Here is a 26369-nt window from a genome sequence, read left to right on the forward strand (position 1 = left end):
CGAGTTTGTAATTTCTGTGCTTCGATGGGTTTTTTAGTGGTTTCTGTATATTCTGTCTTACCTTTCGCTATTTCTCTCTTACAATTACTTCTAGCTTCTAAATACTTCTGTCTGTTTGAACTGGACTTATGTCAGTTGAATCTGCGGCACGCATGATGCCTTTGAGCAATGGCAGCTGCACAAGTAGAAGTAAACCATTGGGGAGAGTGGGGTTTGCTATAAAGTTTCTGTGTAGCTACATGTGCTTCAATGGCAGTTTTGAACCATTCAGTGATCTCATTTGCGCACTGTTTATCTGGAAGAGAAAAGATATTTCCCCATGAGGCATCTCTGATGAGATCCCTGATGACTTCCCAGTCAGTCTTTTTGTAATGTCTCATTGTTTTGAGCAGTGGCTCTTCAGTTTTGGGTCAAGAATTTAGGGCGATTTCTTCCATTATCACAGTGTGATCAGCATTCCTGAGTCTGCTGTGGGCATTCATTATACAATCATCAGTAACTGTGGTCAGAAATAGATCTAGAAGTGAGGTATGTTGATCATGCTGGTCTGAGAAACGTGTTGGAAATGGATATTGATGTCACCAAATACATATACTTGTGCGCTAGTATCGAGACAAAGTGCTATATTTATCCTGTCAGAGACTTTTTTTATTAGGGTACAGTCGTGGGTTAAGGGAGAGCGGTAGAGAAAATACAAGTAGCTAATATTCTGTTGCATGTTTAGTCAGAAGCACATAAAGGCCTGATAGCCTGTTTCTAGTTTTGTTTCTTTAGTAAGAGGGAGGGTGTTTCGAATATAGACTCCAACCCCATGCCTATGTCTGTCAGAGTTCTCACGACAGAGTACTTTAACATGTTATCCTACTCCTAAACTAACATATGTTGCTTCACTTTGGCGATTTACATAAAGCATTTGGTATTCCCAAGTAGGCACCCATCTGATAATGACCAAGCTCAATATTACTTAACTTTGCTCATCTGCATAAAGTCTTTAGTATTTCCAAGTAGTCACCCATCTGATGATGACCAAGGTCAATGTTGCTTAACTTTGGTAATCTACATAAAGTGTTTGGTATTCCGAAGTAGTCACCCATCTGATAATAACCAACTGAATGTTGCTTAACTTTGATAATCTACATAATGCATTTGTTATTCCTATGTAGTTACACATCCGATAATGACCAAGTTCACTGTTGCTTAACTTTGATAATCTACATAATGCATTTGGTATTCTGAAGTAGTTTTTTTTTTTTTTTTTTACATAGGCGTCACCACTTATCAAGGCCGATAGGCCACTCAAGGATAAGGGTTAAAGAGTGTAGAGTAGTCAAAAGGACAATATAGTAATCGATAGTAATGGAAGTTCGGTAAATTTGTTAACTTAAGTGGAACGGCTCATCAGAAACTTGTTTACGTTGGACTTGAAGACAACCATATTATAGACAGCTGGAAAGCAGGAAAACGGAAGACAATTCCACAGGCGTGCAGTTCTAAGAAAGAAGCTTTGATCATGGAATCTATGTTTAGGTTTAGGCACAGATAAAGAGTGGGGAAAATTATTGATAATGTTTTCAGCTAGTCTAGTGTTTCTTGTGAAAGATTGGCGAAGGGGGGACCATAGATTGAAGCTCAGTCGAACACTTTCCATGAAAATAACAATAAAGCAGAGACAAACTCGCAACATCTCTTCTGTGAGATAGAGGTTGCAGCGAAGAGAAAAGGACATCTCCCACCAGGCCACGAAGTCTATTTTGAACCCTATCAAGGCAGGACAAGTCTTTTCTAGCAGCTCCTGCCCAAATGTGGCAACAGTATTCCATCCTTGGACGTATCTGGCTCTTATATAGATAGATAATTGCATCAGCAGTGAGATATCTACTGGATAGATAGAAGGATCCGACCATTTTTCCAGCGGCCTTAATGACAAAGCTCAATGTTGCTTAACTTTGGTAATCTACTGAAACATTTGATATTACCAAGTAGTCACCCATCTGATAATGACCAAGTTAATTTTAGTGATATACATAAAGTATTTGCTATTCCCAAATAGTCACCCATCTGATGGTCACCAAGCTCACTGTTACTTAACTTTGATGATCTACATAAAACATTTGGTAATCCTAAAGTAGTCACCCATCTGACAATAACTAAGGTCAATGTCTTAACTTTTGTGATCTACATAATGCATTTGATATTCTTAAGTAGTCACCCATCTGATAATGACCAAGCTTAGTGTTGCTTAACTTTGGTAAGCAACTTAAGCATTTCGTATTCCCAAGTAGTCACCCATCTGATAATGACGAAGCTCAGTGTTGCCTAATTTTGATGATTTACATAATGCATTTGGTAATCTGAAGTAGTCACCCATCTGATAATTACCAAACAATGTTGTTTAACTTAAGGAGGAGGTAATGCCTAGTAGAAAACTACTTGGTTACTTGGTCTTTTCTGTTCTGATGCTGCGCTCCACTTTTGTTCTGAGTTATTGAGGAAGTTTTTCATGAATGAAAAAAGTATTTTTGTTCCTATCACGAATTCCCCTTTTTGGGGAGCTGGATTTCCTCCATATTAAAAACCGAATTTGTTTACAACTCTGCACTCGTGGAGAGGGAAGTAATAAGAGGAAAACAACTAAAAAAGTGCAGAATAGTTAAAACGTACCCTACCCTCCCCACATTAAGAATGGTTTTCTAAATAACGTTATTATTTCAGCACGGTCCGTAATTCATGTCAGTTTTTTTTATTTATTGTATTGTCGGGTGAAATTACCGAGTTTCTTATTTAATAAATTGTTAGGTGAAAGTACAAAATATTTTTAAAAGCCTTCTTTTCCCATATTAATATTGGCTTGCTAAATAACGTTAATATTTCAGCACAGTCCTTATTCTATATGCCAGTTTTTTTTTTATTAATAAAAATTGTTAGGTGAAAGTACAGAATAGTTTACAAAAATACCTTCCTTTCTTCATGGGTCCTGTCGGTGGGGCATTAGAATACGCCGACTGCCCCCCTGCAGAGGGTAAAAGTCCCTCAATGGGGGTCCTGGATATGACCTTAAACTATATCCAGTGGTGAGGCCCCAGCTTGTGGGCTTTGGGGAGTGTGGAGCCACCCTTTAATTACCATTGCTCCCAGGTCCACTCTGACCCGGAATGGTAGTACCTGTTAGGGTCCTAACTATGGGTTAAATAGAAACCGACGTAAAAACAACAAATATACTCTATTAAAAAAAATTTTCTTCAAAATCTTTGGATTCGGCATTAAATAACCCAAAAAGGGTTGATATGCCGTAAAACAAAAACAACCAACAACCAATCCTTTCTTCATATTAAGAATGGCTTTCTAAAAAATAGCAGCACAGTCATTATCCTATGTGCCATTTTTTATTTTTGAAATTGTTAAGTGAAAGTACAGAATAGTTAAAAACATACGCTCCCCATATTAATAATAGCTTTCTGAATAATAATGCTATTATTTCAGCACGGTCCGTATACCGAATGTCAGTTTTCCCTCTCCCCTCTTTTAAAAATATATATAAAATAAAGTCAGTATCAAATCGAAATTGCTTCAACCATTTCCAGGACTGATTCCATATCACCTCCCCCCCCCTCTTAAAAATATATATGGAATAAAAGAATATAGAGATCCTAAACAGCTTCAGCCATTTCTGGGGCTGACTTCATATCCTTCCTGTCTCTTATAAATATATGTAAAATAAAGTAATTTTGAGATCATAAACTGCTTCAGCCGTTTCCCGAGCTTGACTCCGTATTCCCTCCCCTTCCTTTAAAATATATATAAAAGAAAGTATTTTTGAAATCGTAAACTGCTTCAGCCATCACCCCCGCCATATATTTAAAATATATTCTTTGTTGATTATTTTGTATCTTTGCTTTGTTTTGTTTTTTAAGGAGGAGATAATGCCTGGTAGCAAACTATATTACACTTACTTGGCCTTTTTGCTAAGATCAAAGTGTAGTATCTGTCTTTTTTACTAATACAAATACAAAAAAAATGAGTTAATGTTATCAGCTAGAAGTCAAATTAAAACATCTAGCATTGCAGCCTAATGTTGTGTTCTGTATGAAGTGTGCGCATGTGCATGGGCCACGCACATGCGCACAATTCATACAGAACACAAAAAATGTCTGCTCGGTGTTAATGCACATTTTACATGTAAATTTGCCACTTTCTGTATGCGTTATTCATGCATGGAAACAAAAATTCGCTATAAACCATCATTGGTTAATGAATATTATTTCCTGAAAATTTCAGTGTTATGTGACCAGTACTTTTAGAGTTTATCTGTTAGATATTTACACACACATACGTCTACTGTTTTATTTATATATAGATAAAGAAGAAGTAAATAGAAGAAGAGAAAGAAGAGAAACTAAAAACAATACGAAACAACTCCCTCACAAAGGTACTTATTTTATTAACTTTTTTGGAAATATAATTCCATATTTTGTTTAAATCTTATATCGAAAAATTCCATAACCCCAGTTTTCATGTCGCTATATATATATATATATATATATATCAGGATAGACAGAAGGGGGAGGTGCTAGGGGTTCCCAAACACCTGCTTCTTTTGCTCCTGTTTTAAAAGTGCCCTTTTCAGAGGAATGTATTATAGGGCTGTGCCCCACCGAGACACTGCTTTTTTTCTTCACTTGAGCACCTGCCCTGAAAAAGTTGCCTGCGAGTCACTTTCTTTATTGGTTGAAAAAATTCTTTTTGCGCTTTGATTGATCTCGTTGATTTCGAACTTGGTGGATTATCATTTTCTTTAAATTTGAATTGACGCACATTGAGATACACGATGCACATGGTGAGTTCAATGCTCACAGCCTAAGAACTTTCAATTTTTGTCATGATATGTTGTAAACCGGAACTTTGAATAACTTTCATTATTTTCTCTTCTTTGTGTTACTTTGTTGATATTTATATAATAAGAAAAACGGAAGCAAAAAAAACAAAAAAAACAAAAAAAAACAATATATATATATATATATATATATATATATATATATATATAATGTGTTGGATTTGTGTTGTCCTTCCAATCATTGCCTCTGCCTACCTCACTCCCAAAACTGTCTTTTCCTTTTGTTTATTTTCTTTTTTTTTATTATTTAAACAGAGTTATTACTTCGCTTTTTATTGTTGTTTTGATCTACTCCCCCCCCCACACACACACTTACAAACAGCCGGCAACGCCGGGCACCCCTGCTAGTAATAATATAAAAGGCAAAATGTGTTTGTGTGTGTGAATGTTTGTATGTCTCGCAAAAACTTCTGACAGGCGCATTGGAACGTGACAAAATTGATATCGTTTTAAAGCTCTGTTTCTCGGATGACAAATATTTTTGTCTACATTTTTGCAAGTCATTCAAATGTCACGTCAATGACATCGCATAAAAAAACATGTTATTTCGACCGACCGTGACGTCACAATCGCAGTGGGCGCATTAATAAGACCGTTTCCTTTTTTTCATCTTCTTTTCCTCCTGGACGTTACGGGGTTTGAGCCTGCCTACTATTCTTAATTTCTTTTTTTTTTTTTGCCACGTGGGTTAAGCGGTTTGCTTTTTTTCACCTTCCTTTCCTTCAGATTACAGGTTCGAGCCTGCATGCCTGCCTGCCTGCTCCTTTTTTGTCTTATTTCGAGACTTACTTAATCACATTTTTTTCTTTTTAAAACAAAAACTAAATTTTTTTTTACACCTTTTTTTGAGTATGTATGTATGTGTGTTTGTATGTCTCGCAAAAACTTTTGACAGCGGTGGTGGATTTTCACGAGATTGGTATCATTTTCAAACTTGACATCTTGGACGACAAAAATCGAAAAATTGACCAAATCATTAATTCCTTCACCCTAAACTGGCCATTTTTGTACAGGAAGGGGGTAACAACAGGGAGGGGGTAGCAAAATCTGTTCCTTCATGACAAGATCGTTTCTATGCATTCGCAAATGATGTCAGAACTTGAATTAGTTTAAATATTTAAAAAAAAACGACCCAATTTTGTCAACATCCTCTTAGCTCAATTGGTTAGAGCGCTGTGCCATTATCTAAAGGTTGTAAGTTCAAATTGTGATGTGAGATGTATTTTCTTATTTTTTATTTTTTTATTTTTAGTGTTTTAATATTAAAACAGGGTTACTTATGCCATTTTTCACATTCGCTGTTTTTTGTTTTCATTTTTTTAGATTTTTTTAAAAAGTTGTTCGTTTTTTTGTTTTTATTTTTCAGATTTTTTTTCAGAAGTTGTTCGTTGTTTTGTTTTTATTTTTTAGATTTTTTAAGAAGTTGTTCGTTTTTTTTGTTTTTATTTTTCAGATTTTTTTTCAGAAGTTGTTCGTTTTTTTTGTTTTTTCTCCATCACATTCACATTTTCTTTTTTGTTTTTCAGATTTTAAGAAATTTTAATATCGTTCGTCTGCATTACGTTCGTTTTTTTTCGATTTTTTTTAAAGAAGTTTTAACATTGTTTTTTATGATATTTAAAAAACAGGACTATTACTTCGCTTATTCTTTTGTTTTGATTTACCCCCCCCCCCGCCCGAGCACATATACCTCTAAACACCCGGGCAATGCCGGGTACCCCCCGCTAGTTTATTATATAAATCTCAGCTGTCTTTTTGTGTCTGCTAAAAACTTTCGTCACCCACATTGAACTGGGTCTAAACCATTACCATTTGAAAGAGCAATCCCTCGGACGCGTAATATTTGAAAATTAGAAAAAAAGATTGTTTCTGTGGTGATCAATCAAACCATTTTTTGCAAGAAGGGGTCACTTTTTGCGTTGAGATTTTTACAAGTCACTTACACATAGCAAACTGAATATATGTTTAAAAAACGTTATTTTGAAGAGTCATGACGTCATAAATTATTGTGGCTGTCACAGCTAGCGCGTTAGCTTTATTCTCTTCTTTTCTTCTTTTGCATTTCAAGTTTGAGCCTGCCTACTGCGGCTTTTTTTTTTTTCGGTTGCATGGGCATTGCTGCTATTTTGATTGAAACAAAAGTTGTTTTGATTCTTTTTTGGGAGGGGAGGTAGGTTCAGGTTGTCACCTATTTTTCTGTTCTTTTCTTAGGGTTGCTCAATATCCTTAGTATAACAGCTCTGTCCAAACTGAATTTCATGTCTACTCGGGCAACGCCAGGTATCCATACTAGTCTATTATATAAATCTCAAACGTCTGTTAGTGGGCATGTTTGTATGTCTCACTAAAATTCTCGACACACGAGTCGGACAGGAGACCATTACCATCTGAAAGAGCCATCCTTCGGCCACATGATATGTGAAAATTAGAAAAAACAGTCAAATGTTTCGTATAGAAAGAAATTTTTAAACAAAGAAAAATCATGTCTTTCTGAATGATTTTGAAAACTACACATGTGCAGTCAAACAAATTTTTTGCATGCATTTAAATAACAGAATTTCCAACATTATCTAACTCCCAGCCTTGTGGAGTAGTGGTTGAGGAGGTTGCGTCGTTAGCTGTAGTTTATACGTTCGAGTACAAGTAACGGTGGTCTTTTTTTTTTCTTTTTCTTTTTTTGGCATTTAAGCAGTTTACTTATAAAATGAAGGATAAATTTTCCAAAAAGCAAATTTTCTATCATTTACATTTTTTATTTTTTACAGTTTTAACATTTAAGCAGGGTTAAAAAAATTTTATATTATGCATTTGGCATTTTTTTTTACTGATGGTTAACTAATCATTCTTATAATGGTTCCTTTGTTAAAAACAATTTCTGTATTGTGATTTTTTTTATCAAATTTTTAAAAAGAAACAGCGTCACTTCTCTCTAATGTTTTAATGTTATAATAAATTGATCCTCAATTTTGTAAACATGGAAAGGAATTATTGCCCCTAGTTTTTTGCATTTGCGCACTTTTGCTACCGTGCTGAAATAATAAAGTTATGGAGAGTGGAGGTTGTTTTGTAACTATTTTGTTCCAGCTAACAATTTAATAATAATAAAAAAAGATATCGTGAAACTTGAATTTAATCTTAAAAATAGCACGATATCAAAAGTGCATAAGCACCATTTTTTTTTGTTTTTTTTCTATTTTTCCTATTTTTCTGCCTATTTTGTAAATAGGGGTTTCCAGGTGTGCTGAAAACGAATATCAGTTTTTGCTAAGTCATTAACACCTCGCGACCTCAATGTACATTTTAAAGTCGTTATTTCGAAGGCCTGTAATGTCTTAAGTGCGTCATGGGCCAGAACATTACAGGTTTGAGCCTGGATACTGCCACTAATTTTTTTTTCACTCACACGGGTACTCTCTGTTATTTTCATTTTTTTAGGATGGTGGTTATTTTTATTTTATTTTATTTTTTTGCACTCGCATGGATACTCACTCGATTGAAACATTCGTTTTAGGACTGGGTTGCTCAAAATCCTTACTATACCACCTCTCCACACCCGGGTAACACCGGGTACCCAATAAGTTTATATATATATATATTTCATGTATCTGCATGAAATGGTATAAAGAGATATAATATATGTATCGATTTTCAGTACTTACTCCAAAAGTACTCAATACGTGAATAGAGCTAGGTAGTAAGTTATGAAAATATATATGGCAATTAAGCTATACAGTCTTCCACATTTCTGTGTAGCTTAATTGCCCTATATATTTGCATAACTTATACTAAAGACGTTGGATAGGGGTCACTATTATGTTTCTTCACTCATAACAGCATATTACTTGTTTTTACTCTTCCCTCCTCTCGTTTCGACTCCTAATATAATCTTAAGCTAAAATGAAAGCGAAAGACGACGCTCATTTCACTAATGAAGACCGCTCTTTTTTCAATTCAGCAAAAAGTGTAGTTAAGATATTGGGTTTATCACAAGTCGGATTAAGAGATTGGATCCTGATTTAAGCTATGATAGTGTTGCGGGGCCTGTCGTCCAGGGACAATTGATTCAACAACTAACAAGGTAGACACGGGCAAAAAGTAAACAGCAACAAGTGGTGACCCCGACGTGATTCTAAGACACATGCAGAAAGGAGCAGTAGGCAAGGAAGATGACGATAAAACCCACATCATCCTTGGATGCAGGCTGCATCTGTTCGAAGAAGATGACATTCCACCCAGAACAGTTCAACCAACTGAGCACCGTACCAACACCGACCTCTTGAGTTCATACAAAATGTAAAAAGTCAAGCTCAACAAACAACTTTTCAAACTTTCTCTGACGACTTACGAGTAATTCTTAAAACCCGAACCCTCATGGATTTCGCCACATACAAAACAAACGTGCAGTTCAAAACGAGTTAGTTGCTCACATTGAAAAACTCAACGACTGATCGTTCGTTGATTCAACCGATGAACGATGCACACCAGCACCCATGCTAGTATATATATATATATACTAGCATTTCAGCCCGGCGTTGCCCGGGTTTTTGGAGGTGTATGTTGAGAAAAAAAAAAAAAAAGTGGTAGTGGGGAGGCAGGCTCGAACCCGTACTGTGAAGGAGGAAAAGAATGGGAAAAACGTGACGTCTTTGCTGTTACGACCACTGCCAAACCAGAAGTTACGTAGGTTTTAATTAAGGCTAGACAATCAGAAAGAGGGGATGACTTTCAAAAATAGTGGCGAAAAAAGCGACCCCTTGTCGTCTGAAGGGTCGAACTTAAACACGATACTGATCCATTGCCTCTGTCAAAAGTTTTAGGCAGACATGCAAACATACATCGATACATTTATAGCTAAAATTTTCTACCCAAACGAATTAAAAAGCTTACCCTATCTTTGAATACCCTTTATGTAAAATTTCAAATATTTAGACCAGAAATTGTCTGAGTAATTTGGTAGAGACCGTAATGGTCAATTTTTTTTTTTTACTTTGACCCCTATTATGACCCGTTAACATTTATTGTTTTGGGCTCAAATCAAGTTATTAAGTTAGATCCATGTCCAAGAAACCTATATCTTGTTTGCATTGTTTATACCCAAAATTGTCGGAGGAGTTTGGTAGAGTTCTCAAAGGTCAAATTGTTGAACTTTGACCTCTTAACGGCCAAATTTCTGGCCAAAAACCGATTCCAAAGATTTTGCCAAATCTCAATATCCTGTATATCAAATTTCGAATCTGTAGAAATTGACAGAGTTATTGTGTAGGGAAATGTACACAGACAGACAGACAGACAAACACTTTCACTTTTATAGATATATAGATATATATCTTATATATTTATATACTTATGAAATATATATATATATATATATAAATAAACGTGAAAGTATCTGTGTACATTTCCCTACGCAATAACTCTGTCAATTTTTAGTCTACAGACTCGAAATTTGATATACAAGTTACTGAGATTTGGGAAAATCGATGTGATCGGTTTTTGGCCAGAGATTTTTCGATTAAGGGGTCAAAGTTCAACGATTTTACCTTTGAGAACTCTGCCAAACTCCTCCGACAATTTTGGGTCTACGCTTGAAACTTTAGATATAGGTTCCTTCGACATGGATCTAACTTAATTACTTGATTTGAGCCAAAAAAAATAAATGTTAAGGGGTCATAATAGGGGTCAAAGTTTAAAAAATTGACCGTTTTTTGTTTTTTTTGCTCAGCAGACACCTCCAAACACCCGGGCAACGCCGGGCACCCATTAATAGGTAACAGATGATATATATACACACACACACGCACACACATACATATACATACACATATATATATATACATATATGTATGTATATACACACATATACACATGCATACACATGTAGGTACACACACACATACATACACACATATGCATATGTGTGTATGTATGTGTGTGATAGAGACATATGCAGGGACACACACATACACACACATTCATCCACCCACCCATATATATATATGCATACATATATATACACACATACATATACACATGCGCATACACTCACCCTTGACTATCGTACAGACGGTCGGGTTTCAATCCTGGCTTGAGGTAGTTGCCTGTGTAGCCGCACTGATGAGCTGTGAAACAGCGAAACAGTACTGTATGTGGATGACTATATATATATATATATATATATATATATATATATATATATATATATGTATATATATATATAAGAACACAGGCATCTTGCCTTTGATGACATTTATTTGTTATACATTTGTTTTTTGACAACTGTTTCGAATGTAAGTATATAGTAAAACAAACCCGTCATGTAAATTATTTACAGTTAAAATGCTATAAAAGACAAAACTTGAAGTTTTAAATATATTTCATAGAAATAGATTACGCCCGGTGCTAAAATATTGAAAATTCACCGATCGTAAAAAAAAAAAAAAAAAAAAACTGCCGTGAAAAATGCTAACTTTAAAATATTTGGAAATGCTCAGTGAAAAGTTTTATTATTAAAAGAACCGACTGGAAAATATATAAAAATTGTTTGTTTTGCAGTAAAAAAAAATAAATAAACAAAATGAAATATTCGAGTTTCTCTGATAAAAATGAAAGTTCAAAAACGAGTTCACTTACAATATTTTGTTAGATTAAAATTATCGTAATGTGCAATTATAATAATTAATATCCAAATGGAGAATTGTTCTTTTTCTTTGGAACATACATGGACAATCGTTAACACAGCCATATTTTTTATGCCTGTTAGTGTCACCGCGTGGTTGAATGCCGGAAACTATCTGTACCTACAAGTTGATCAGGAAATGACGTTACGCTGTCATGTTCACTGGCCTATTCTCTCGGTGGTGGTGGTCCAGCCCAATGAACCAGTAATAAAAATTGGACATACGAATGAAAAGTAGAATCGTGTACACATGTTTCCACCTCTCGGAACATTTCAAATGAACTACGAAAATGTTCTTTTCATTTTTAACACGTCTTGAATATATTCTAATCATTTTAAATACTTTCTAAAGAGGACGCTTCACAGAACGTCTGAAACGCGTTAAAAACAATTTCAATGATTTAAAAACATTATTACAATAATCTAAACATAATTTTCAATGAAAAACCAAAACACGGAATAATAAAATAATGTTAAAAAATACACATTGTTGGTGACCACCCCCTTATTTAAGTATACATCTTTCTCTCGTTGGAATTTCTTAACGCATTTTATATAAATATATAAATACATATATAAATATACACATATACATATACACACCCTCCCACAATCACATACATATAATACACAGACATCCCACATACATATTGGTTAAAGTTTTCTTTGTCTTCCCAATCCAAACACATATGTATACATGTACTCAGTTACCTAAACATAAGTACACGCACACACCCAAACAAGATGAAGAATAGATAACAGATGATATATATACGCACACACATACACAATAAGACACACATACATATACATATATACACACACACACACATATATATACATATATGTATATACACACACATACACATGTAGGTACATACACACACATATGCATACATATAGAGACATATGCAGGCGCACACCCATACACACACATACATATAGACACATACACATGCATACATCCACCCATATATGTATATATATGCACACACACACACATACACACACGCACCCACATACACCCATCCACTCACATACCACACACATATTGGTTAAGGTTGTCTTTGTCTAGAAAGATTTTCTTTTATTAGGTGTGGGCAGAGTGGTGTATTTTTTTTTTTTTTTTTTTTTACACAGTGATCACCACTTATCAAGGCGCGGAAGCCACTCAGGGATAAGGGTTATTGCAAGTACATTACGTTAGTGTGGAGATTTGATGGAGTGTTTACTTAAGGGGGCGGTTCATTAGGAATTTGTTAACATTAGACTTGAAGACATCCAAGTTGTAGTCCGGAGGGAAGCAGGCAGACGGAACAGAGTTCCACAGGCGTGCAGTTCTAAGAAAGAAGCTTTGTTCATGGAATCCGCGTTTTGATTTAGGCACAGATATAGAGTGGGGGAAATTTTTCACAGTGGATTCAGCTAGACGGGTGTTTTTCGTGAAAGATTGGCGAGGGGGGACCAGGGATTGGAGTTCAGACGAGCACCTGCCATGAAAATAACGATAAAACAAGGATAGGCTCGCAACGTCTCTTCTGTGGGAGAGGGGTTGCAGGGTAGAGAAAAGGGCATCCCCCACTAAGCCACAAAGTCTATTTTGTACTCTGTCAAGGCATGATAGGCTGTTTTTGGCAGCTCCTGCCCAGATATGGCAACAGTATTCCATCCTTGGACGTACTTGGCTTTTATATAGATAGAGAATTTTGTTCTAATTGTTTATTTAGTTTAGGGAAATGGTATTATACTGGATATGGATGTGCGCACACGTGAAAGTGTGCGCATGCTTTATTGTGCTTGTTTTGTTTTGTGTGTGAGGGTGCACATTTATCTAAGTATGCATGCGTGTAAGTGTATTTTGTGTTTTGCCTATCTATTTGTATAATTATTGGGAAATGTTTAAAGCGGTGTTGAACTTTGCTATGAAGTTTTTTTCTTGTGTTAGTAAGTAGAAGTAGTTGTCAATTTGGAAGATGGGCATTATCTCGAATCTGCCTCCACTGCATGTGTGTATATGCTGTGATACAGGCAGGTGTCTATTTTCTGCGATTTTGATATTGGCTCGATGTAGGGCTACTCTATTACTAAAGTTTTTTGTGGCACCTATCTAGGATTTATCGCATGCTGCACATTTTATTACATAGACCACATTTCTTTTAGGTGCAATCTAGGTCTTTTTTAATTTTGAATGTTTATATTGGATTCATGAATGTGTATGTGTTTAATATTATGTTGCAGACTCCACATCATTCTTTGTTGCACTTTGTGACTCCTTTTGTTGTGTCTTGATTGAGTTTGGATGAAGTAAGAATGCGTTTTAGGTTTTTGGGTTGGCGTTTGCTTTTTATTATTTTTGTTGTTTTAAGTTTAGTTTGTTGTTTTGGTTAAGTAGGATGAGGGTTTTCGTTATCTCTGTGAAAAGCTCTGGGATGTTTGCGTTGTGTGTGGAAACGTATGTTAGGATTTGTTCTTTGTTTCGTTTTTTAGGGGTTCTCAAATCTTCTACTGGTATATTTTTCGCAAATTGTTACGTTTCCAACCCGTTTTTCTGACTAGGAAGAAGAACACGCATCACTTTTAGATCTGTTTTTGACCACAGTTCCCGATGATTGTGTAATGAATGCCGACAGCTCACTTGGGAATGCTGATCATGCAGTGATAATGGTTGAAATCGCCCTAAACTCTAGACCCAAAACTGAAGAGCCAGTGCTCAAAACAACGAGATATTATAAAAAGGCTGACTGAGAAGCCATCAGGGATCTCATCAGAGATGCCCCACGAGGAAATATTTTTTCTATTCCTGCTGAACAGTGTGCAAACGAAACCACTGAATGGTTCAAAACTGCAATCGAAGCACATGTTCCCATGCGGAAATTTTATAGCAAGCCCCACTCTCCCCAATGGTTTACTTTGACCTGTGCAACTGCCATTGCTCAAAGGCAGCATGCATACCGCAGATTTAACCGACATAAGTTCAATTCAAACAGACAGAAGTATATAGAAGCTAGAAGTAACATTAAGAAAGAAATAGCGACAGCTAAGAGAGAATTTATGGAAACCACTAAAAAACGCATCGAAGCACAAAAACTAGGAACTTCTGGAAAATCTGCAACAGTGTAGTAAATAATGGGCAATCAACAATTCCTCCACTAACCAAAAATCATGAGGTTGTTTGCTCTGCAACCAAGAAGGCTAACATGCTTGCCAGTTGGTTTGCTTAAAACTCCACACTGGACCCTTCCAACCACCCCCTACTTGACTTCCCTATGTGGACAGACGCTACGCTCGACAATCTGAAAATCACCCCTGCTCAGGTGCATCCTATCATAAAAAACCTTGACACTTCAAAAGCATGTGGACTCGATCTCATCCCAGCTGTGATATTAAAAAAGTGCTCAGCCGAAGTAGCTCCAGTTCTCTTCTAACTCTACAACAAATGCCTTAATAAATCTTGCTTTGGCTGTTGAAAAACTGTATTCAAGAATTCTGGCGAAAGAACTGACCCATTAAATTATCACCCCATTAGTCTCCTCCCACTTTTTGCCAAAATATTTGAGACCTTAATTAACCATGTTCTAGTCCATCACCTTACAGATGCTAAACTTCTGACTGACCAACAATATGGATTTAGACAAGCCCGTTCCACAGCAGACATCCTAACTGTAATCTCTGAACGTATATACCATTCACTGGACAAAGTAGGGGAGGGCAGAGCGGTAGCTCTAGATATATTTAAGGCTTTTGACAGGGTATGGCATGAGGGTCTCCTCGGGAAAATTAGATCATACGGTATCACTGGTAGAATACTTAATTAAATCCTTCTTAGATAAGAGAAAAATCCAGGTTGTCTTCCACGGTCGTACATCTAAACAATATGATATAAATGTGGGAGTGCCCCAAGGGTCTATCTTTGGACCTCTACTGTTCCTGATATTCATAAATGACCTCCCCGACAAAATTGCCTCTGAGATGGGTATATATGCTGATGACACCACACTCTATAGCAGGCACGACAGGAAAACAAATGAACACATATCTAAAGAAATGGCAGAAACACTAGAGGATGATCTCCAATCTGTAGTGGAATGGGGACAAAAATGGATGGTCACATTCAATGCTGCCAAGACTAAACTAGTTTCATTCAATAATTACAAAAAACCTTCTCTACCACCAATAGCAATGGCCAACAACTCTTTTTCTGAAAGTACATCTTTTAAACTCCTTGGCCTAACGTTCACAGGAAACATGAGTTGGAACAATTACATCGAGGGCATTGCCAGGGCCGCTGCAAGAAAGGTGGGCTCTCTCTACCGTGCTAGAAAACTACTAACACCCAACAGTATCCTGTATGGAGTATTGCTGTCACATTTGGGTTGGTGCATCTGCTACTAGTCTCTCGCTCCGTGACAATGTTCAAAAGAGAGTAGCAACCTGATAGGCCCTGAACTGGCATCTAAGCTTCAACCTCTGTCCCATCAACGAAACGTTGCATCCCTCTGCCTTTTCTACAAGTACTTTAACGGTGAATGCTCTGGCGAACTGCAAGCACTTGTGTGCCCTCATGATGTGAACACCCTCGACAAACCCGACAGGCTGCTAAATCCCACCCCCACACAGTTGAGATCCCTAGATGTAAAAGATCTTTCTACTCCAGTAGTTTCTTCCCCAGAACCGCTAGACTCTGGAATTCCATTCCGGGTCACTGCTTCCCCAACTGTACTGATGTGCAGAAGTTCAAGTGCAACGTGAACTGACATCTTGCTGCCCAAATCCCACATAGTACCCCAGTAGTTGTTGCCCCTGATAGTAGCCCCCTACACCAAAGTGGCAATTTGCCTTGTTTGGGGTGAAAATGTAATAAAAAAACAAACTTGGATCCCTTTGTCTATAGGTTGTGGTGGGTATTTTCTTTTTCCAAGATTCATTCGTAGTACCTTGAGTCGGATTGTCCGAAGGTTTTTGTCTGTGATTATGGTGCAGATTCTACGTGCTAGGGTGTAGAGAATGGCTTTTATGCAGCTTTCAGGGTGGTGACTTTTAAAGTGTAGGTATTGTTGGGTGTCTGTGGTTTTGCGGTAAATGACTCTGATAATGTTATTGTCTTTAATCTTTATCAGTATATCTAGGAAGGGTAATTCTGTAGAGCTTTGTTCTATGGTGAATTTAATTTTGGGGTTTATGTTTTGGAGTATGGTGTCTAAGTCTGTGATGTCCCCTCATCTGGGTTTCCATAGGATGAAGTAGTCATCAAGGTATCTTTTCCAGGATTCTATAAACAGTTTTTTATGGCTGTGGCCAAATTTTTGTTCTATCTTTTTTATAAAGTTTCTTCTAGGTAGGCTAGTGTAAGGCTTGCGTATGTTGGTGCCATCTTCGTTCCCATTGCTGTATCTAGTGTTTGGATGTAGTTGCCATTATTGAATTCGAAGGAATTATTATTTAGGATTATGTCTATACTATCGATAATGAATTGTTTTGTGAATCTAGGATGTAGTGTTTGTGCGTGTCTGTTGATCCAAAATGTTATTGCTTCTTTTCATAATTCATGGAGTATGTTACTATGTAAACTGCTAACGTCAAATGTAACTAATAGTGTCCCGTTTTCTACTGTATGTGGTAAGGCAGTAACTAGATCTGTGAAAGGTTTTAATAGGATGTCTATTAAGTTGCTAAGTCTGCTTGTCGGACAGGCTGGTCCTGCCACAATGGGTCTAAATGTAAGGTCACTAGGGTTTGGGGCGCTAATATATTCTGAGTTTTGTGTGTCAATGGCATGTGTTATTTCGTCAGATTTGTGTATTTTGAGCAGTCCGTAGAAGTTGTTTGTCTTTGTAATGAAATTCGTGAGGAAGACCTTTTCTTTTTTAATATATATATATATATATATATATATATATATATATATATATATATATATATACTAGCATGGGTGCCCGGCGTTGCCCGAGTGTTTGTAGGTGTGTTGAACAAAACAAAAAGTGGTAGTAGGAAGGCAGGCTCAAACCGATTAAAAAGCTTGCTCTATGAATACCCTTTATGTAAAATTTCAAATGTTTAGACCAGAAATTGTCTGAGTAATTTGAGAAACGGCAGCGGTCAAATTTTAAAAAACTTTGACCCCTATTATGACCCCTTAACATTTATTGTTTTAGCTCAAATCAAGTTATTAAGTAAGATCTATGTCCAAGGAACTTATATCTAAAATTTCCATTGTTTATACCCAAAATTGCCGGAGGAGTTTGGTAGAGTTCTCAAAGGTCAAATCATTGAACATTGACCTCTTAACAGCCAAATTTTTGTCCGAAAACGGATTATAAAGATTTTTCCGAGTCTCAATACCCTATATATCAAATTTCGAGTCTGTAGACTTAAAATTGACGGAGTTATGGTGTAGCGAAATGTACGCAGACAGACACATGCACACACACACACACACACACACTTTTATAGATATATAGATATTATGAAGCCTCTTGTCTCCAAAGTTTTTTTTTTTTTAATTTTTATTCCATTTTCACCCTAAACAAAGCACAATGCTACTTTGATGTGGAGGGCTACTATCGAGGGCATAAGTTGCAGGGATACTATGTTAGGAGTTGAGTAGCAAGATGTCCATTCACATTACAGTTGAACTTCTGCATGTCAGTACAGTTGGGAAAGCAGGAACCTGGAAGGGAGTTCCAAAGTCTAGCAGTTCTGGAGAAGAAACTATTAGAGTAGAAGGCTTTCTTACATCTAGGGATCTCAACTGTGGGATTTAGCTGGTTGTCGGGTTTGTCGGGGGTATTTACGTCAAAGGGGTACAAACATTCACCATTAAAATACTTGTAGAACAGGCAGAGGGATGCAACATTTCATCGATGGGACAGAGGTTGAAGTTTTGATAACAGTTTAGGACCTATCATGCTGGCGACTCTCTTTTGAATCCTGTCCAGAAGCGAGAGACTAGTAGCATATGCACGAGCCCAAATGTGACAACAATACTCCATACATGAGCGAATGGTGGCCTTGTAGAGATACAGGATACTGTCAGGCGTAAGTAGCTTTCTAACACGATAGAGAAAGCCCAGCTTCCTTGCAGTGGCCTTGACAATGCTCTCAATGTATCTGTTCCAATTCATGTTTCCTGTGAACGTTAAGCTGAGGAGTTTGAAAGAAGAACTTTCAGGTAATTTATCTTTAGCCATTGCTATTGGTGGTTAAAAAGGTTTCTTGTAATTATTGACGGAAACATCTTGTTAACATTGGACTTGAAGACATCCAAGTTGTAGTCCGAAGGAAGCAGGCAGACGGAACAGAGTTCCACAGGCGTGCAGTTCTAAGAAAGAAGCTTTGTTCATGGAATCCGCGTTTTGATTTAGGCACAGATATAGAGTGGGGGAAATTTTTCACAGTGGATTCAGCTAGACGGGTGTTTTTCGTGAAAGACTGGCGAGGGGGGACCAGAGATTGGAGTTCAGACGAGCACCTGCCATGAAAGTTCTTAATTCTCTTCATTTCCATGGCAATTGTTTAGTGCCCCTAAGGTAGAGTTTTGGCAAATGGAATAAAAAGGTGGCTTCGTGGCTGGGTTTGAATCTCATGACTGGCAGGAATTTTTATCCTACACTAATGATTGCGTAAGCATCACATGCTAGTGTCTATAGGTAAAAATTAATAAATATTATTTGATTGTAATATATATATACAACGCATGGGTTCACGGCGTTGCCCGGGTGTTTGGAGGTGTATGTTGAGCAAAAAAAAAAAAAACGGCCAAAAGCAGATCACAAAAATTTTCCCAAATCTCAGTACACTGTATATCAAATTTCGAGTCTGTAGACTAAAAATTGACAGAGTTATTATGTAGGGAAATGTACACACACACAGACAGACACGTTCACTTTTATAGATATACTAGCATGGGTGCTCGGCGTTGCCCAGAGGTGTAAGCTGAGCAAAAAAAAAAAAAAAGGTCAATTTTTTAAACTTTGACCCCTATTATGACCCATTAACATTTATTTTTTTGGGCCCAAATCAAGTTATTAAGTTAGATCCATGTCCAAGGAACCTATATCTAAAATGTAAAGTGTTTAGACTCAAAATTGTTGGAGGAGTTTTGTAGAGTTCTCAAAGGTCAAATCGTTGAACTTTGGCCTCTTAATAGCCAAAGTTCTGGCCGAAAACCGATCACATAGATTTTCCCAAATCTCAGTACCTTGTATATCAAATTTCGAGTCTGTAGACTAAAAATTGACAGAGTTATTGCGTAGGGAAATGTACACAGACAGACACACAGACACTTTCACTTTTATATATATATATATATATATATATATATATATATACATACTCGGGTTTTTGTTATTCAAAAGTAATAGACTAGTGAATTCAACGAGGTTGTTAGATAGTGCTCAATAAAAAGAGCTAATAATACTGGTTTATTGTTATATAAACATGTTTACATCCCGCTGCTACAAACGGGCATTTGTTTCAATCAAACAACAGATATCATCAGGCAGCGACTTCAAACAACAGATATCATCAGGCAGCGACTTGACTATTCAAATTTTTAATGAATAAGATTATTCATTGAACATTTGAATAGTCAAGTCGCTGCCTGATGATGTCTGTTGTTTGATTGAAACAAATGGCTGTTTGTAGCAGCGGGATGTAAACATGTTTATATAACAATAAACAAGTATATATATATATATATATATATATATATATATATATATATTTCTGTAAATATATTTTCTTATAATATATATCAATCCTTATTTAAAAAGCTCAATGTAATTACAGAGCAATATAGAGAATAAATGACAAAAACTTCATCAGCAGAAATAGCAACAATCAATTCGTCAAAAGAAACTGAAGTGTGATTTGACATGATTAAAATCTGAAAATTGGAAGAGAAGTTTCAATTACCTTTTTATTTTTCCATTACGCTATATTGAGTTAAGGGCATAATAGATTCACTGATTGATATAATAATAAAGTTATTGAGTTTGCGCTACGAAACAGATACTGTCAAGAATTGTATGTCAACTGAATTAAAGGAACAAATTATAAGATGGTCAACATCATGAACTTTGGAATATAACTTTTTGTCATTTATTCTATATATATATATATATATATATATATATATATATATATATCAGGGGAAATTTATTCTATATATATATTTCAGGGGAAATGACGATGTTAGGATTTAGCAGTTCTTGTACAGAGGTGTCGACGTCCTCCTACCCTGATATTACCAAATAGTCACATTGCAATAAAATCACAGGATAGGATTTTGGAATGTTTCTTCTTTATTATGAAACGACTTCATCAGAAACAAATGTAGACGTTATGTTACCTATTTTTTTTTTTTTTAATGTTCACAAAAGATTACCGTCTCTTTTATTTTTGAACATAGGTGTGGGGCTTTGTTTGTGGAAGGTGTGTCCGATTTCTCCGTGACGAAAGTCGACCTAGAAACCCATCAGCGGCATCAACACCGACTCTCAGTTATGAAACACGTTTATTTACATGTCCAAGTGACTTCCTCCATCCAAATAAAAACGGTTTAACAAAAAAAAAAAAATGACAACAAAAAAAATTTATTTAATGGAGGAAAAGAATTTATAAAATTCATATATCTATCTATATATCTATATCTATCTATCTATCTATCTATCTATCTATCTATCTATATATATATATATATATATATATATATATATATATATATATATATATATATATATAGTGGTGTAATATGGATAATCGCATGGCAGTTAAAATGGCCGAAAGTATTTTTAATTATTCGAAGCAATGGCGCAGCAAACTATCAAAGACTAAACCAGTGTAAGGCTTGGAAGATGAGTATTCCTACTTCCGGTTTTTTGGTATCTGGATTTCCGGTCTTTAATGTCACGACTTCCATTGCTACTGTGATTTTGAAATGAAAGCTTGGAGATTTGTAAAAAATTCTACGAATAAACTTTTGTTTGGAATAAAAATAAATTATGAAAATGAAATCTTTTAATATTTTACTTAACAGTTTCAGGCACTTCTGCATTACAAGGACGGCGCCATTGTTAGGGGGCGATAACTCTTTGTTATCTTGATCAAATAACATGGAAAACAAATAACATTTTTTTCCGAACACAAAAATCTTTGAAAACGAAAACATTTATTGAATAAAAATGTATCAATATATAATCCTGGGCCAAACTCTCTTCCTGATCTACATCGATGATGTCCCAAAACACATCCTTAAATCATTTGTAGTCATTTATGCTGATAACACTAGCATCTATGGCAACACATCAAAGTCTGTAAATGACCAAGTTCTCTCTGATCTCGCTCTTCTGATCATGAGCATGTGGTACAATGGGGAAAGAGGTGGCTGATTACTTTTAATGCATCTGAAACCAAGCTTTTGTCTTTACATCATCAACGCTCTGATTCTCATCTGGCACCAATTGAAATAAATGGCTCTCGGGGGAGACTCCATGTTTTGATAAGCTTCTGGGCTTGACCTTTACTCCTGATCTGAAATGGAACACACACATCAAATCTGTTGTCAAGGTCGCTGAAAAAATGGTGGGATCCTTCTACCGCTCCAGTAGATATCTCACTACTGATGCAATTCTCTATCTATATAAAAGCCAAGTTTATCCAAGAAGTGAGTACTGTTGCCACATCTGGGCAAGAGCTGCTAGAAGCAGCTTATCCTGCCTTGACAGAATTAAAAATAGACTTGGCATTTTAGTGGGGGATGCCCTTTTCGCTTTCCTGCCACCTCCTTTCACAGATGTTGCGAGCCTATCTCTGCTTTATTATTATTTCTATGGCAATCTATGCTTCTCTTTCACCAAACTTTCACAAAAAAACACTCGTCTAGTTGAAACCACTGTCAATAAATTTCCCCACTCTATCTGTGCCTAAACTAAAACAGATATTCCATGAACAAAACATCTTTCTCAGAACGCCAGTAGAACTCTCTTCCGTTTGTCTGTTTTCCAGCTGACTACAATTTGGTTGTCTTCAAGTCCAACGCAAACAAATTTTTTTTTAAAATTACAATTTCACCTCAAACAAGGCACATTGCCACTTTGATGTAGGGGGCTACTATCAGGAACATAAGCTACAGGGGTACTATGTGGAGAGTTAGGCAGCAAGATGTCGGTTCACGTTACACTTGAACTTCTGCATGTCAGTACAGTTGGGGAAGCAGGAACTTGGAAGGGAATTCCAAAGTCCAGCGGTTCTGGGGAAGAAACTACTGGAGTAGAAGTATCTCTTACATCTAGGGATCTTAACTGTGAAAGGGTGGGATTTAGCTGCTTGTTGGGTCTGTTGGGGGTATTTACGTCGAGGGGGTAGAAGTCCTTGCAGTTCGTCAGAGCATTCACCATTAAAATACTTGTAGAACAGGCAAAGGGATGCTACATTTCGTCGATGGGACAGAAGCTGAAGCCTAGATGACAGTTCAGGACCTATTAGGTTGGGGACTCTTTTGAACCCTGTCTAGGAGTGACAGACTAGTAGCAGATGCACCAGCCCAAATATGACAACAATACTCCATACATGGGCGAATGGTGGCCTTATAGAGGTACAGGATACTTTCGGGCGTTAGTAGCTTTCTAGCACGATAGAGAGAACCTAACTTTCTCGCAACGGTCCTGGCAATACTCTCAATGTAATTATTCCAACTCATGTTTCCTGTGAACGTTAGGCCGAGTTGTTTAAAAGATGTACTTTCAGATAAAGATTCTTTGGCCATTGCTATTGGTGGTAGAGAATTCTTGATGAACCGTCCCCTTAAGTAATTCAATTTACCAAATTTCCACTACTAACGATTATTACGATATTATCCCATTGACTAATGTACATTCAATAACCCTTATCCTCGAATGGCCTCCGGGCCTTGATAAATGATGACTCCCCTCTGTAAAAAAAAAATTGTAACTAACCATCCACTCGGCTTTGCTCGGAATATAACGTCATGCTCGGATTTGACATTAATCTGACGTAAGATGCTGATCAATGTGCGGCAAAGGGGCAGATGATCTTTGTGGAAAATATTGGAAGGAAAAAATATCAATAGGACCAGCCGAGAGCTTATGTGAAGACAGAAATTTGGTAATGATCATTTTGTCTCCATCTTAAACCATATATCATTTCTGGTCTTTTACGGTATTAAACCATTACATATGCTATTATATGTATTCCTCCACTTTGTGACAGTTGTAGTCAGGTGGGAAACAGTTCCACAGGTGTGCACTTCTAAGAAAGAAGCTTTGTTCATCGAATCTACGTTTTGATTTTGGCGCAGATAAAGAGTGGGGAAAATTTTTGACAGCGGTTTCAGCTAGGCGGGTGTTTATCGTGAAAGATTGGCAAAGGGGGACCAGAAATTGGAGTTCAGACGAGCACCTGCCATGGTAGTAATGGTAAAACAAAGACAGGCTCGCAACGTCTCCCCTGTGGGAGAGAGGTTGCAGGGAAGAGAAAAGGGCATCACCCACTTGGCCACAAAGCCTATTTTGTACTTTGTCAAGGCAGGATAGGCTGTTTTTAGCAGCTCCTGTCCAGATGTGGCAGCAGTACTCCATCCTTGGACGTACTTGGCTTTTATACAGATAGAGAATTGCATCAGGGGTGAGATATTTTTTGGAGCAGTAGAAGGATCCTACCATTTTTCCAGCGACCTTGGCTACTGACTTGATGTACACATTCCATTTCAGGTCAGGGGTAAAGGTCAAGCCCAGAAGCTTATCAAAACATGGAGCTTCCCCTAGAAGAGAGCCACCCATATCAATTGATGCCAGATGGGGATCAGAGCATTGATGATGTAAAGATAGGAGTTTGGTTTTAGATGCATTAAAAGTAACCAGCCACCTCTTCCCCCACTGTATCACTCACTCAAGATCAGAGGAGACAGAATCTGACAGAACTTTGTCATTTACAGCCTTTGATGTGTTGCCATAGATGGTCGTGTCATCATCATAGATGTCAACGAATGATGTAAGTATGTGTTTTGGGAGATCATTGATGTATATCAGGAAGAGAATTTGGCCTAGGATGGACCCCTGAGGGATTCCAGCATTAATATAGATGGCCTCTGATTTCTGCCCATCAACTCCTACTCTTATCAGCCTATCGGAGAGAAATGATTTTATGATCGAGAAAACATTTCCAGTTATACCGTAGCTGGAAATCTTGTGAAGGAGGCCTTTGATATGTCAAGAATAATTGCCCTAGAGAGGAAGCTTTTGTCAAGAGATTCGCTAATCCTATGAGATATAATAGTAAGCACGTCTGCTGTAGATCTGGCAGAACGGAAACCATATTGCATGTCACTAAGAAGGTTATTTCTGCTGAGGTGGTTGACTACTTCTCTATTTAATATGGATTCCAGCAGCTTACTCATGACACACAGGAGACTTATTGGTCTGTACTGAGAGGGAGAGGACTTATCACCTGAGTTCTTAAATACAGGTTTTCCAGGGTGTTGGGAAGCAATTCTCTTTAAAGCAGCGCTTAAAGAGTTTTATAAGTATGGGGGCAAGTTCTGGTTGAAGCTTTTTCAGTACTATAATTGGAATGTCATCAGGGCCAGTTGCTTTACTGGAATCAAGGTTTTTGATTAGCTTAGATATGCATATGTTGCATAGTGTGTTGTCTGTTATAGGAGGAAATACGGGAGTTGGTGGCTTTCGTTGCATAGGGTAGAATTAGCTGAAAAGTTCTTGGCAAATAGTTTGGCCTTGTCTGACGCTGACGAGATGACTTCAGGTCCATTGATGATAGTTAGGATAGAACGCACGCTTCTGTTCAGGATCCTATTTGTTATTTGCCAAAACTGGTGGGAACCAAACCGCTGCTCAGCTACTTTGGATTTAACGGACTGAGCATATAGTTCTCTTGTATTTTTATTACTCTTTTGCAGTGGTTGCTGGCAGTTCTGAAGGCAGCTTTAGTCTCAGTGCATCTATTACATTGGTAGCTATGGAAAAAGTGATTTCTGTGCGCAATGGCAGCAGCACATTCTGGGAAGAACCATGGCTGGCTGTTAGGTTTTTGTTGAAAATTTTTGGATGGTATGAATCGGTCTATGCCTACAATTAGCCATTCAGTCAGGTCTGATACTATGAAGGACACATATTTTTTAAACATGGAATGCAGTGGTAGATCGGATATAAGTGTATGGAAGCTATCCCAGTCAGCGGTAGAGTATCGATATACGGTATGGGGGAGAGGTACATCTCCAGACTTATTGCATTTCGTTTTTATCTTAACTAATACAACCGCATGGTCGGAAGATCCAAGAGGAGACAGAATGGAACTTGAACATAGCTCAAGGGAAGTTGTGAGAAAAAGGTCTAGAAGGCTAGCATACTGACCGGAAATATCGGGCACTCGTGTGGGTTTGTGGACAATCTGGGTGAGGTCATAGGCAATGGCAAAATCATGACAGAACCTCCCCTCATCATCTGTCTTGTTAGAGTTGGTCAGCCATTCCGCATTGTGGACATTGAAGTCACCACAAATGTGGATGTTAGCTGAAGGATGAGCAGACAGGATGTGGTCAATTTTTTCAGATATGCTCTTAAAGATAGTAACTCTGCTGTTGTGGAGGCGATAGAGAGCGAATATAAATGCAACCTTCTTCTACTTTCACTCACTTCTATTATTACTTGCTCCCCCTCTCTCTCACATTCTCCCACTCTCTCCTGTTTATCGCTTGCCCTCTGTGACGCTGTGTCAGTTAGCCCATTCGTAGTTTGTTTGATTCGTGTTTTCCTTTTGAATATGTTA

The 26369-nt window shown here is 37.1% G+C and overlaps 1 protein-coding gene across 3 annotated transcripts in view; it reads left to right on the forward strand.

Moving 5' to 3' along the window:
- LOC145291563 (uncharacterized) overlaps window positions 1–26369 on the forward strand; it is a 238230-nt gene that overhangs the window by 183197 nt on the left and 28664 nt on the right. The window contains exons 24-25 of one of the 3 annotated variants that reach the window (XM_080137628.1): window positions 4355–4426; window positions 20977–21183. The exons of 1 other annotated variant lie outside the window; for it this stretch is intronic. In XM_080137628.1, coding sequence (XP_079993754.1) covers window positions 4355–4426; window positions 20977–21020 — 116 coding nt within the window. In that variant the 3' untranslated portion in view covers window positions 21021–21183. Of the gene's footprint in view, window positions 1–4354; window positions 4427–20976; window positions 21184–26369 lie in introns of those variants that run through there. One more of the 3 variants, XM_080137626.1, reaches the window with a different exon arrangement.

The sequence above is a fragment of the Euprymna scolopes genome, chromosome 12 (genome assembly GCF_053919585.1).
Source record: "Euprymna scolopes isolate OS-2025 chromosome 12, ASM5391958v1, whole genome shotgun sequence".
Lineage (NCBI taxonomy): Eukaryota > Metazoa > Mollusca > Cephalopoda > Sepiida > Sepiolidae > Euprymna > Euprymna scolopes.